This window comes from Vicugna pacos, chromosome 6 (genome assembly GCF_048564905.1).
Source record: "Vicugna pacos chromosome 6, VicPac4, whole genome shotgun sequence".
Classification (NCBI taxonomy): Eukaryota; Metazoa; Chordata; class Mammalia; order Artiodactyla; family Camelidae; genus Vicugna; species Vicugna pacos.
The window spans coordinates 39,966,502-39,980,367 of NC_132992.1; the positions used below are offsets into that span (position 1 = coordinate 39,966,502).

Here is a 13,866-nt window from a genome sequence, read left to right on the forward strand (position 1 = left end):
AGGAGGAATATAAAATTAAAAAGAAAGGACCAAAATATGATGGACTTTAAATTCCAAGAGTTTGCAAAGCACAGACGCAGAATAAATATCTGTCTAATGTATGCATGAATAAATGAATACATGAGTGCATAAATGTATCATTTAGTTTGAACTTCTTCCTCTAGACCAGGAGTTACAAACTAAAATGACTCTAAAAGGGGCAAACAGGTAATACAAATGCCATATAGTCAGGTGTAAGTGGGGAATGATAGAGACTGAATAATTAGAGGGTAAGTGCCGTGTCTAAAGTGTCTAAAGGGCAGTCAACTGCTCAGCTCCAAGTGATTGTTGCACGGGAGTCTGGGCCTTGTGTGACAAGATCTTACAATTTTAAAAAAGAAGTAGGAAATCTGGGTTTTATGTGACAGCTCCCGATTTTTTTAATGTTTGGTCTGAACAACTTAAAAACAGGCCAAGTAAAACACATCCATATGATAGATTTGACCTTCAAGTCACTAATTTGCAACCTTTCTGAAAAAGAGAAACTACTTAAAATTTTTGCCCAGATAGTTGGTAGCATAAGGTTAAAATGGCTGTGGTGTGCTGGCTACACGTCTAGTGAAATGGTTCTTGATTGTGGCTGTACATTATAATCACCGGGGAGCTTTGAAAAAATTCCAACTTCAGGCTCCACTCAGACTCTCAAGGGGTGGGTAGTTTTTAAAGCTCCTCATGCAGTTCCCACGTGCAGTCAAGGTTACAAGCCAGTGCTCTAAGGCTAATTTTGAAGGTTATTGCAATAGCTTGTATGTTTGGTAAAAGGGTGTGAACTGTGGTTTTGGAAGCCAACTAAGGAAAGAAAGAAACAGAGGTGGGAGATGTTATAAAGGACTAATCAGTACAGTTTTGTTTCTTTTTAAAAATAAGAGAATGAAAGAAGGGGGTCAAAAGAGTTGAGATTTCAAGCTGAGATTTGGGGAGATATAAAGAATTTAATAAATGGTTCCAAGAGATAAATGAAATTGATACATAGTAGATGAGCAGGGCAAAGATAAATGTTGTCTTATATGCAAACCATGTGGCCAAATCCAAGTTGATAATTCTAAATCAACATAATATTTTTAAAAAGCTACACAGTTCTTTTTAAGGATCATAATCTTTTGTGTTATTTTATTTGTTGAAATGCCAAGAAAAATATATGAATTAACATAATTAATGGATTTGTTGGTACAGTGTGTCAAAGTCCTTGCTGAAGGTTGTTGGAGAAGAACTGTAGGGTTCCAAGGCAAATTCCTTCCTAGTTAACACACTAGGAATATTTCAGTCCTGAGTCTGATTTCTGCAGAACGTTAGCTGGGACTTGAGGCTTTATTGGTGATTTGGCACCACCGTGAGGCTGCATTCAGTCACTGCATCTGGCTTTCAGCTTCTGAAGTGTATAAGAAGATACAATTTTTTGTTTGCAGTTTTTAAGCAATAAGATGAACATAGCTCTTTGTTATTTTCTTCGTATGGAAAAGCTATGATTAAATAACATTTTGTTGTATCAAGATGATGGAAGTTCCTAGCTATATTTTATAGCAAAGATTTTTATGATGATGAAAATCAAAAGAGGAATAAACTCAGTGTTGCATTTTAAAATTCAACTGAAGTAATTCTTAGGACATTAGTGAATTCTTTATCCTTTAGCCTAAAGTTATGACTCTGTGTTAGTGATAGAGTGTCTTGGGAAGATGGCAATTAAAAAAACGAACAAAACCTTGACATCTATTGCCCACTTACAACATGTCAGGCAAGATGCTAAGAGATTTATTCATTTAACATATCATCACACTTAATTTTCAAGAGAAAAATCCTTCTTTGATGACGTCGCTCTTCTTATAGCTGCATTTTACCAATGTGGACAGAGATACATAGAGAAGTTAGTGATTTACTCAAGGGTACAGAACTCAAAGGCAGGAACTTGGGCTCAATTCACAGCCTCCCACTTTTTAATTATGAAAACTTGAGTAAGTTACTAAAAGTTTACTGTTTAAATCTCCTAGTCTTAAAATGGAATATTAATTGTGTTTGTCATGCCATTGCACAGATTATTGTATGAAATTACAAGCAGTGCATTGTAAACTCTAAAGGCTACATACACGCTAGTGTTAATCATTATTGTAACATTTCATATGAATTTAGGGAATTAGCATCGACATTAATAGAAAGAACTAGAAAAAGAACCTTAATTCTGCCCCTACGTAGCTTTGTGACCTTGGAAACTTAAACTCCCAAGCCTCAGTTTCAAAAAATAAACTTTAATGAGGAGTTGAATTGGATGACCTCTAAGATACCTCTCAGTTCTGAAATTTTATGAGACTAAGAGGCATAACTAAGAGATGTGGCCATTTCTCTGTAAAATATTCACTGGAATATATCACTTCAACATGGAATTTCCTTCTGTTCCATGGAATTCTGGGTGAATTCCCCTTAGGAGATCCTAATGGTAAGTGAATGTGATGCTGTGAGCCTGGAGGTATGAAACTATTCACACTGCATTCCTAGCACTGTAACATGAGAAGAACCAGGCATCCTAGAGGAATTTGGGGCCTGGCTAGAGTTTGTAAGATGCCAAGAGACCAGGAACAATGGTGACATAAACAAGTGAGTAACCCAGTAAGAGTTAGATGTGGATTAGTCTGAATTTATAGCAAATAAGGTCAGCTAAATTAAGCAGATTGGAAACATTCACCCTGGCAGATCTGCCATTGTGATGTCTTAAAATGAACTGTCAGCACTACTGTTTTTGTGTTCTATTCAGACAATATGGGGGAAAATCATTCCAAGAATGTGGGTTCTGTGTCGAGGTCACTTATGATGTCAAACTATGTCTGAGGCTGTTGATCTCATTATGTAAAGGTGATTGGGCTGAGATTTGCATGATGAATAAGCTGCTTTACCCAGGAAAGGTGCTGCCTGTAAGCTCAGGGTCAGGTGCTTTCCCATCTCTCGGGTTGATAAGGTTCTATGCATTATCACCTGTGTTATCTTAAGCAAGTGACTTTCTTGCTTTTGCCCCAGTTTCTTCCTCTGCAAAATGGGGTTAAAAGTATATCTTTCACATAGAGTTGTTTTTCTTCTTTCTTTTCTCTTTCTTCCTTCCTTTTTTTTTTAATGATTAAATATGTTAAAATGTGTAAAGAGCTCAGAATAGTACCTGTCTTGTAGTAAGCATTCAATAAATGTTAGCTCCTATGGTCATGATTGGTGTTATTATTATTAATATGGTGGGTGGGTCAGGCCTCACCAGTTCTTTGTGTGTAGATGGTTCTGAACTTTGGAATCAAATGCTATCACCCTGTTTTCTTCTCCCACCTTCAGCCATCTTGGTCATTATAAAGCTTCAGCTTCCTACACAACCCCCACCCCCCTTCCTCGTGGGGCCTGTGATTGTCGCCCTAGATTCTTACACCTCTCTTCTCTGTGAAACGCTGGGCTGCCTTGACAGATGATTCTTACATTGTATTAGAGATAATTCTCCTATAATTGGCCCAATAATTTTAGTTAATCCACTTCTCTGACATCTTAGGAAGTTTATGTAAGGGAATTTATGCAATGAACGTGTGTTCAGACAAATACAAACAACCTTCTAGTTTATAATGTTGTCACACAACAACCTTATAAATAATGCATACTTATTTACTTATAATTTGTGTTTGTATATATTTATAATATTTATTTATAATTATGTGATTATAAATAATAATTCCCAAAGAACTCTTTAACCAGGTGGAAAGTCATCACAATGTATTATGGGAAGAAAAAGGAAGGGCCTCCACTAGATTTAGAATTGTCCCTCAGGTCTCTGACTGCTAAAGATGGAAAAATTAAGAAAGTATGTTGGACTGGTAGCGCTAGGTTGGGATGATTTGCTGGGAGAGGAGTCTTGAACCTGGATCTTGAGGAATAGATATGGTGATTGGAGTAGAAGACATTAGGAAGGTGTGTGGAAGTCAGCAAAGATCAGTCCCCTGTCTAACTGGAACAGGTAAATCATCCGAACATCTCTGACTTTGAAGGAGTCTCTATCTGCCAGGACCACAGATGTTAACGGTCAGAAAGGCTTAAGAAATTGTTCAACTCAGTGCTCTCATTTTACAACTAGAACATGCCATTCCCAGGCTTACTTCCTGTTGCACAAGCTGTCTCCTGGTTATACTAGATCTTGCAAGCTTGTCACAAAGGGGCAGCAAGTCCTTTTATTTATTTATTTATTTATTTTCAAGATCAACATGAACACATTCCTACCACCCCTCAGCTGTTGACTCTTTATCTTTGTAGCCCTGGAAGACTTTGAAGCAAATTTCCCTTCTCTGAATTTGATGTATGTTTCATAGCTGATTTGGGGACACAGCCAGTGTGGAGAACTGCTGAGACAGATGCAGAATGAGGGACTGGGGTGAATAAAATTGAGTTCATTGCACTGTGGGGGCCTCAAAATGTAGAAGACACAATGAATATACCCCTAAACACTGCTTCTGGGTTCTCATCCATACCTTGTGATCTCCAGTACCAGCTGTATGTTGCTCTCTCTTACCTAGATCTTGCTCCACACCTTATAAACCAAACTCATGATGTTCTAATACCGTGGTTATCATTTACCTGCAAATTGTTTCTTCCTTCTTAATATCTTATTGCTTCTTTCAGAGAATAGTACCTCCAACCAAAATCGAAAGTTGGCAGTCATCTCAGATTCTAACAAATTTCCCAAAGTTTTCATCCATCACATACAACTGTCCTGTCCATTTTAACTTCTGTCTCTCTCTCTGTAGTCTTGCGTGTTCTCTCCATATCTGCTGCTGCTACCTCATTCTAGCCCTCATCGACTTCTTTCATGGAGTAGTGTGGCACCTGTTTAACTGGCTTTTCTGATCTCAGCCTTACACCTGGCAATCCACGCTCCACACTGCAGCCACTATAAGTCTTCTAGAAGGCTAATCAAATTCTTTCACTCTCCAGCTTCAGAACTTCAGTGACCACCCCCATTGTCCTCTGGATAAAGTCCAAACTCCAGAGTATGGTATATGTGGCCTGGCTTCTTGTTAGACTCCTACCTCATTTCCCAGTTTTCCTATTTCCCTCCAGAGCATTAGCCATGCCCAGCTATTGAGAGTTCTAAGAATGAGCTGTTCTCTCTTGAACTTTATCTGCCAAGAATGTTCTACTCCACTGAGTGTCCTCTGTACTTTTTCTGAATCACTTACACTTATATTTCAGGACCCAGCTGAATTATGATTTCCTCCAAGAAGCCCTCCCTGCCCCAAGACTGAGTTATGCCTTTCCAATGGCTCTGGAGCGCTTGAGATGGTCTGAAAAACAGATTCTCAGAGTATGGTCCAGGCACCCCTGGGGGTTCCCAAGACCTTTCAGGGAGCCACAGGGTCAGGCTGTTTTTATATTACTACTAAAATTAGGTGGTTAAAAGTTACACACTTAGAGTTATAAAATAAATAAGTCCTGGGCCTGTGGTGTACAGCATGGTGACTATAGTTAATAATACTGCATTGTATAATTGAAAGTTGCTAAGAGAGTAGATCTTAAAAATTCTCATCACAAGAAAAAAATTATAACTATGTGTGGTGATCGATGTTAACTTAGACTTATTGTGATGATCATTTTACAATATATACATGTGTCAAATCCTTATGTTGCATAACTGAAACTAATGTAACGTTATATGTCAGTTAAATCTCCGTAAATAACCAAAACCAGAAACAAACAAGCCAGCTAAAATGATATATGTGTTTTCACTTTCATTCTGTGTATAGTGAAGTTTTCCAGAGGCTATAATGACATGTGATATTGCAATAGATTAAATGCAGAAGTAAAAAAATAGCAATCCAACTGTCTTCTGTTAGGCCAGACATTAGCAAGATTTGTGTACAGCTAAAAGAATGCCACTGTTTTCACTATTTTTGAAATCATAGTTATTTTTCATAATAATGTGTTATTTTAACGTGTGATAGATTATATTTATACATGAATTAATAAATATTATTAAAATTTCTGAAATGAATATTGATAGTTATAACCCACAGAAACAAAAGTTCTTGAGGGCCCTCAGTAATTCTTAATAGTCTAAAGGAATCCTGAGACTAAAAGTTTGACAACTGCTAAACTACATTATCAAACATATCACACTTTATATCATTGTATCTGAACTCTAGAAGAGAAAATTCTAGGTCATTTATATGTGAGTCCCAGGCCCAAATACAGTATCTGTTGCATAGTAAGCTCTCAGTAATTTTGAATAAAGGACCTATATGCACATATACATGAATGTGCACACATGCAGAGTTGGAAGAAAAAAAGGCAATTTAATCTTTATTTCAGCTGGCCTAATGCCCCCCAACATAGATAGTACACACAATTAGCCAAACCAGCAGTACTCTGAAATTTTACATTGTTCTTTCCTTTACTCTAGAATTACTCTAACTCTGTCCTTTTATTGAACTCCAGACATTTTGTTCAAAAGATGTCTATGAAAACTTTTAAAGTGAATAATTAGAGCTGTGTACTTGAGGACACACCACCTGAGTTCTTCTGCCTCAGCTCCCTACTGGTTGCCTATTACCAGTCAAGTAGTTAACCTTTCTGAGACCTGGTTTCCTCACTTGTAAGATGGGGGCATTGAACTCGATGGGCTGTAAGGGCCTTTTGAAGACTCGGGTCTGTGTTTTTAATCTGCATGGAAACTCTTCTCCTTTTTTCCTTTTCAAGAAGAGTAGGGAGAATGATCCAAAACAGAGGTGCTGTGATGGCGAGGTGGAAGTTGTGCGGACGAGTGGGGGTTCTCACAGAGGCTGGGGACTAAGAATGGGCAGCAGTGGGTGTTACTGTGCTTTGTTGTTCCCTCTGTGAACCTCGTGGAACTGAGCCTGGTGATAAAGGCAGTATGGTCTAGTAGTTCAGAGTTTGGCCCTAGAACCAGACTACTTAATAGCCATTTAATGGCTTTATGTCCTTGAATAAATCACATAACTCCTCTCTGCGTCAGTCTCTTCATCTGTCCAGTAGAGAAATTTGGGAAGATTAAATGACTACCTAAGTTATTAGAAGACTAGCTGGTAGATAGTCAGCACCCAAATGTTAAGTACTGTTATTTACAATACTGGATATAAAAATCCTACAAGTAAACCACTAAATGATCATAATCCTAAATGCTAAGGAATGAGCATCTCAGATCATTGTTTGGAATTTAGAGGCAGGTAAAGATGATTTGATTTGCTCATCCAGCACCTCTGGAGCATTGCAGGGTGCTGAAGCAAGGTCTCACATAGAGTAAGTGAGCAAGGCTTTGGGGCAGTTAGGTGACGTGGGAGGATCCCCAGGTTCACTCCTAGCAGCTGTAAGTATTTGAGCTTGTCGGAGCTTCAGTTTTCCCCTCTGTAAAATGGAGAGTGTGGGACGCTTATAGTGTAGGGTAGTTGTAAGTATTAAATAAGTGCCTGGCACATAATAAATAGTTGATATTAACTTCTTATTAGTTCCAGTTTATTCCCAATTCTTGTATTTATTCCTGTCTTTTATTAGACTTTGATGATATGCATTTCAAACTTGTTTTGCCCTTAAAATTGCTGATTATTTCTTCTCATAAGTCAGAGGGGAGCAACTGAAGTCAAAGTCTCTAGATTTGTTGATGGAAACTATTTTCCGTTATGAGATTCGAGGATCTTTCTGGGTTGAAACCACTGTCAATAGTATTTGAAGAAATTGAGGATTCAGCTGAATTTATCCCTTCTACATGATACTGAGTTCAGAATAGAACTTCCCACCTGGTCAGTTTTAGATAATACCATTCTATGCCCTTTTTATTCTCTCTTTCCAACTGACAGCCTTTATTCCAGGATGATTTTATAAGAATATTTTTAAGTTCTAAAGACATCCCATTCAATCTTTAGAAAAGAAGCTAAATATTTCATAACACATTTCAGCATTTGAGTTTTCTTGTAGCATCAGAGTTAAAACTGTGTCAAACCATTTCATTTTCTTTTCAATCTTTCTTCTAAAAGCACACACCATATCTTCCCTTCTGTCAATTACTTGTACCATGTTGGATTTTGTAGGTAGGAATGTGGGTAAATGTGAGTTGGTAGAGTCCAAAGCACTACTTTTAATTCCTTTTCATTTAATTGAAATATAATTCATTTACAATGTTGTGTTAGTTTCTGGTGTATAGCATAGTGATTCAGTAATACATATATATTCTTTTGCATATTCTTTTTCATTGTAGGTTATTAGAAGCTATTGAATATAGTTTGCTGTGCTATACAGTAGGACCTTGTTGTTTATCTATTTTGTACATAGTAGTTTGTGACTACTAATTTCAAACTCCTATTTTATCTCTCCTCCTCTTTCCCCTTTGGTAGCCGTAAGTTTGTTTTCTGTCTGTGAGTCTGTTTCTGTTTTGTATAACTCCATTTCATTTTATCTTGAGCTTCTGCGTCTTGGTAGAATATTAAGTACGTAGATACGTGGTTAGGAAGGGTAAATTGCATTTGAGTACTATTGTGTAAAAAGTGAAATTAGTCATTTTATATAAGAACTATGTATAAGAATTAAGCAAACATGGAAGATTAAATACATATGTTGACATATATACATATAAAATTTCAATGCGTATTTTTGATTCTAAGTGGAGTTCTAATTTTACCAGTTATCAGAGCCTAAACAAAGCTTCCTTGTGCATTGGGTAAGAGGATTGCGATTACTCATTGGTAGCCTTTATTAAAGACTGGTGCCAAAGCATGTGTCTTGTTTTGAAAATTTAAGCCAGATTATTCTTAAAACTTGTGGCTGTTAACAGAGAACTGTGATCCCCTTCAAACCCACTGCTGGAATAAGGAAGTTGGGAAATCTTTGCTAACCTGCAGGTTCAGATGCTGCCCCTCCACGTTGCCTCATCTGATGATCTGAGACGGAATTCATGACTCCCTCCTCTGAATGCCCAGAACCGTTGGTGCCCTCTTGCATTGTGGCAGTGGGGGGACTTTTCTCTCCATCCTCCCTGTGGCACCTAGCAGTGTTGTGTGCTCAGTGAATAATCAAAAAGTTTTGAGCTGGTGGCATAAAAGATCAAATTGGAACCTGTTGATTGAGAATGATTTTTAAAAATCATTTATCAAGCCCTAGATTTACTCTAGGTTTTGCAATATATTTTCTCTTGAAATCCTCACATAAACCCAAGATGAATATTACTACCCCTCTCTTACAGGTAAAGAAACAGGTTGAGAGATATCAAGTAACTCCTTTAGTTTATATTGTTAATAAGGCATGGATAGAGCCTAGAATCTAATTGAATTTTGTTTGGTTGTAGCAACTGTTCTCTTAATGTTATCCACACTGGTTCACAGTAAGCATGTTTTTTTCTCTTTTAGTACAACCTCTCCTGCCCTCCCCCTACAATTAATCCTCACTGAAATGTTTTTTCAAGGTCTAATTTCTGCCAGGGACTTAGACAAATGGTTACGTCAGCTGGGCTTTCATGACGTCATGTGGTGCCAGTTAGGCTCTCTGGATTCAGTGCTGAGTCTACCCTCTTCTAGCTATGTGGCCTTGAGCACATCTCCTCACCTCTCCCGGCCTCAGTCTTCTCATCTGTAAAATGAGGGTGTCAATAGTACCTACTTCTCAGGGTCTTTATGAGACTCAAATGATCTATAGTATGTAAAATACTTTTTTAAATGGTCCTGGCACCTAGTGAGTGCTGTATGAAGATTACTTATTGTTTCAGCTAGCATTGTTCAGCCGAGATCATTTACCATATCCTTTCATCTTGAAATACTAAGAAAGGGGTATATACTTTTGAATGGTTTAAAAAGTCCGGCAGCAGAGGCTGACCTTTTTGACTTTCAAAACTATAGTGAAAATAGTTCACGTTTTTGGTGCTTTTCAGCAGGTCCCTCTCTGAAGGCAACTAACTTGATCTGGAGTAGGTCAGACATTACACTTGATTTCTCTGTCCACCGAGAAACATGCATGCTTCTTGGCGGTGAACACACATGCCTTCACACACGCATACAAATAACAAGCACCAAAAGGACATTAGCATTTCAAATCATGGGCTATGCTACCTCCTAAGAACCAAGGGCCATCTCTGTGACTAAACTGAGTCAAACTCATCTGTAATCAAGGCACGGGTAGAATGGGCTTGTTCAAGCATATAACTGCCTTAAATTTTTGGTTTAAATTTTCTATAAATTAAAAGTGAAATTTACAGCAATTTTTGCCTGCTAAAAAGAGCATTTCTTGTTAGGTGTCTAACCTCATCACAGATCCCCTTTCAGAAAAATTAACTGAAAATAGTGAATGTGAAGGAGGGAGGACTTAGAGAATTTTTATCTCAGTGCCAAGACTGTGGGGCTGGCAAGAAATGTTTCTTGTCCTTCATCTGGGTCCCATAATGTGTCTCTCAGAGTGCTGTTTCTCGGGGGCAGTGTGGTAACCTGAGAGGAACAGACCTTGAAATCAGATATGGTTCAGATCCCAACTCTGCCGTTAGGCTAGTCACTTATCTTCTTTGACCTTCAGTTTCCTCATCTGTAAAATGACCATAATCAGCACCATTTCACCGAATTGTGTTAACAGCACAACTGTCTACTTCCTCTTGTAAATTTCCCCTTTCCCATTTTAGAGAAATAGTTTCAATTTTAATTTGTTCTAAAAATCATGTAATTCTATAAAGAATTACCCCTAGGCTTTCGACTCCACAAGGCAGGGACCATTTCTTGTTTCCTACTGTGTTGCTGTTTCCTGGTCCCATATCTGTTGCAAGAAATGCTCTCCTTTCTGTGCTGGCTACCATGACAGCTTTTCTGAAGGGCAGCAGTAACCACCCCCAGTTTATAGTTTGCCAACCTAGGTTTGTCATAGAAGAGAAATAGGTAGGAAAATAAAAGAAATAATGGATATTCTTACCTTGTCATGAGTGTAGCTTTTTTTAAGACTCGACTGTATATTTTCCTTGCGAATATAATCTTCAAATGTATGTTAACCAGCTGAGCCCTGTCAAATTATTTTTCACAAACCTGTAAGTATACACTTACATACTCTTTCACTGTGCTTCTTAGTCTTTAAAGATATTGATGTTTGAGAAAGTTTAAAAGTAAGATTCTTTAAACACACCTCATTAAGGAACTTTCAAAATGCAAATGATTTGAAAGTGGGACGTGTGCTGCGAACTGGTGGTAACAGGCCAATGGCTGTTCCATTTTCTCCCAAGTAGGATGACCAAGGTTTATTCTGTGGGTTGAAGGGTTGAATCCTGGCTAGGCTCCAATCAATAGGCTCTCAGATCATGTATCAAATATAAGTATGGTCAGGGGCCCACCCAGAAAGAGACAATTAAGAAGGTGGCCTGGGAAACCTTCCATGTGCCCTTGGAGAGGTTGGCAGGGAGGCAGAGAAGTGTAACAGAAGACAGCAAAAAGGGACAGGAAGGAAAGTGGTGGTAGGAAATGACAGGAGAGAGGCTGAATAGATAAGATATGGGAGTTTGAGCGATGAAGGCTAATATGTGGCCTTTCAAAGGTTTGTAATTTATTCTGTAGCAGTGAGTTGAGCGGATGTACAATGTGCTTTTCATGTAGTGCAACGGCAGCATTGGATTGTGTCATGAAGAAAATCATATTTTTATAGTCGTCCTTAACTCTACAGGTAAGTAAGTGTGAACTCAGAACAGTAGAGAAACAGACAGGTCAAATACTCAGAATAGAAACAAACCTGAGTATAAACAGAATTCTCATACAGACAGAATACATTTCACAAGAAAATTCAGGACTGTGTCCCAAGTATTTATTGATTGTAAAACTTTGTTTTTAATGATTAAAATTACTTGGATTCAGTAGGCCAGTGCTTTATGTTCCGCTGAAGTTTTCACTGCAGTGATATTTCTCTTTTTATTCCCAGTAATGTCCAGCAGTGTGCTTTACACAGAGTGGTGCTTATTAAATATTTGTTACCAGAATGATTAAGTGACCAAAATCTGTTGTCTAGGATTTGATTTATATTACAAAATAAGTAAAATTTTGTATTTTCCCCACTTTTCTATGTTGTTACTTATGTCAGCCTCATTTTCCTTCATTTATGTCAGAGAGACTCTAGCAGAGCTTCTGTAAATGAGTATCAAATATTTGTTGTCGGCATTGAAATTCCTGCATCTCCTGTACGTTGCTTGGCTTGGTGAATAGAGTGGCACTTACTTGGTTTCTCTACAAATAAAGTCTCATGACATGGGGATAATTAGTACACTGTCCCCTGTACAGAACACTGGTGACAGTACACACAGAAGGGGGCTGAGGAGGTGGAGAAATAGCAGGTGACAAAGGTATCAAGAATCAGACGGACTCCAGTTTCGTTTGTTTTCATGATTTCTGTTTATATTCTTGTGGCTACATATGTAAGGAGGAGGGGAGGTGGGAAGCTAGAATCTCCCTAACAGGGAGGAATGCTTAGCTTTTATTACAACTTAACTCACCAGGTAAGAATTAAAAATATTAATCAAAATTAATCAAAAGGCAAATCTGAAGAATAGGTTAAGTTTAATAAGGAAATAGCATCCCAAGCCATCTCAGTGACTTCAGATGTAGAAGCCTGTCCTTTCTCCTTTTGACCTCCAGGTGGTGCTGTTTACCCAGTCAAGGCAAGCAGATGCCCAGCCCCATTTCCTTCCCTTAGGTTCATAGCTGGGCTTTCATTTTTTCAAAATATTTTCCATTTCCACTGATGTGTTCTTTTAAATGGTCAATAAATTTTTATAACCACTATCTGAAAATTTGCAAGATTATTGTGACTTGTGCTTCTTAGCCTACAATAATTCTTTCTGTCCAGCACACACCCAGAGTTAGGCATTTACATTTGTTCATTGGTCCTCTACCTTTCCTTGCTTCTTAGAACTGAGACTCAGTCACAGACATTTGGGCTGTCAGTAGAACTCATCCAAGTCCCTTTAGACACTTACGTGATTTAAAATAGATTGCCAGTTCAGTGAAGGCACCTCGACTCCATAGGCTTCTGAGTAAAGAACACTGTCTTTACATGAGTGCTTTTATCCGCCAAAGCCAGGGAGTGTTCCTAGCAGACCTAACCTGATTTTTTGGTGAGGGGGCGCTTGTCAGACACCAGGAATGCTTCGATGATTTGAGGTCACTTTTCCAATGACACCCTGCAGTCCAATCCAAATTCCTCAAAAAAGTGTTCCTAGGGAAAAACTAAGAGGGAGTCATGGACAGTTTCTTTCCATTTAAATAGATTTCAATGGCAAGAAAAGTGGACATTTTATTGTATAGCATGGATAGGATGGGAGTACAGTGATATCAATTTTACCATTGGTGAAGTTTGGAATTTTTAAGATTGGCTTTAAAAAATAACCAATTAACATAATTTTCTTGTCCCTTTTTCTCCTTTTCTGTCACCAGGGGTTTGTAAACAAGCTGGATGAATTTATTCAATGGTTGAACGAAGCCATGGAAACCACTGAGAATTGGACACCACCTAAAGCAGAGACGGATGGCCTTAAACTGTACCTGGAGACACACTTGGTAGGCAAGCTTGTTTTACTCTCACTGTTAGTTAGGGAAGGATTTTAATGCACTGCTTATTTGTTTATGGAGAATACCAATTTTACTTATCAGAAGTCATTATATGCTAATACACCAAGTTTTAATGGGTAAACTGCAGAAGCTGAAATTTTACAGGCATTTCAAGTAATACTATGAAATCTAAATCCTCCATATTTCTGGCTATTTTTTTCAAAACTTATTCCAGAAAGGTGAGTAATTATTTTAAAAATACTGTGGAAAATTTTACTAGACCCTTGCTTGCTAAAGCAGAGACTGAAGGCTTTCC

General features: G+C 38.0%; 1 protein-coding gene across 5 annotated transcripts in view; it reads left to right on the plus strand.

Annotated features, from left to right (window-relative positions):
- AKAP6 (A-kinase anchoring protein 6) overlaps nt 1-13,866 on the plus strand; it is a 567,738-nt gene that overhangs the window by 268,505 nt on the left and 285,367 nt on the right. For all 5 annotated transcript variants that reach the window (XR_012073484.1, XR_012073483.1, XR_012073482.1 and 2 more), the window contains one exon: nt 13,437-13,559. Coding sequence is in view for 1 of the 5 variants with exons in the window: in XM_072962897.1 (XP_072818998.1) it covers nt 13,437-13,559 (123 nt within the window). In the remaining 4 variants the exon portion in view is untranslated. The remainder of the gene's footprint in view (nt 1-13,436; nt 13,560-13,866) is intronic.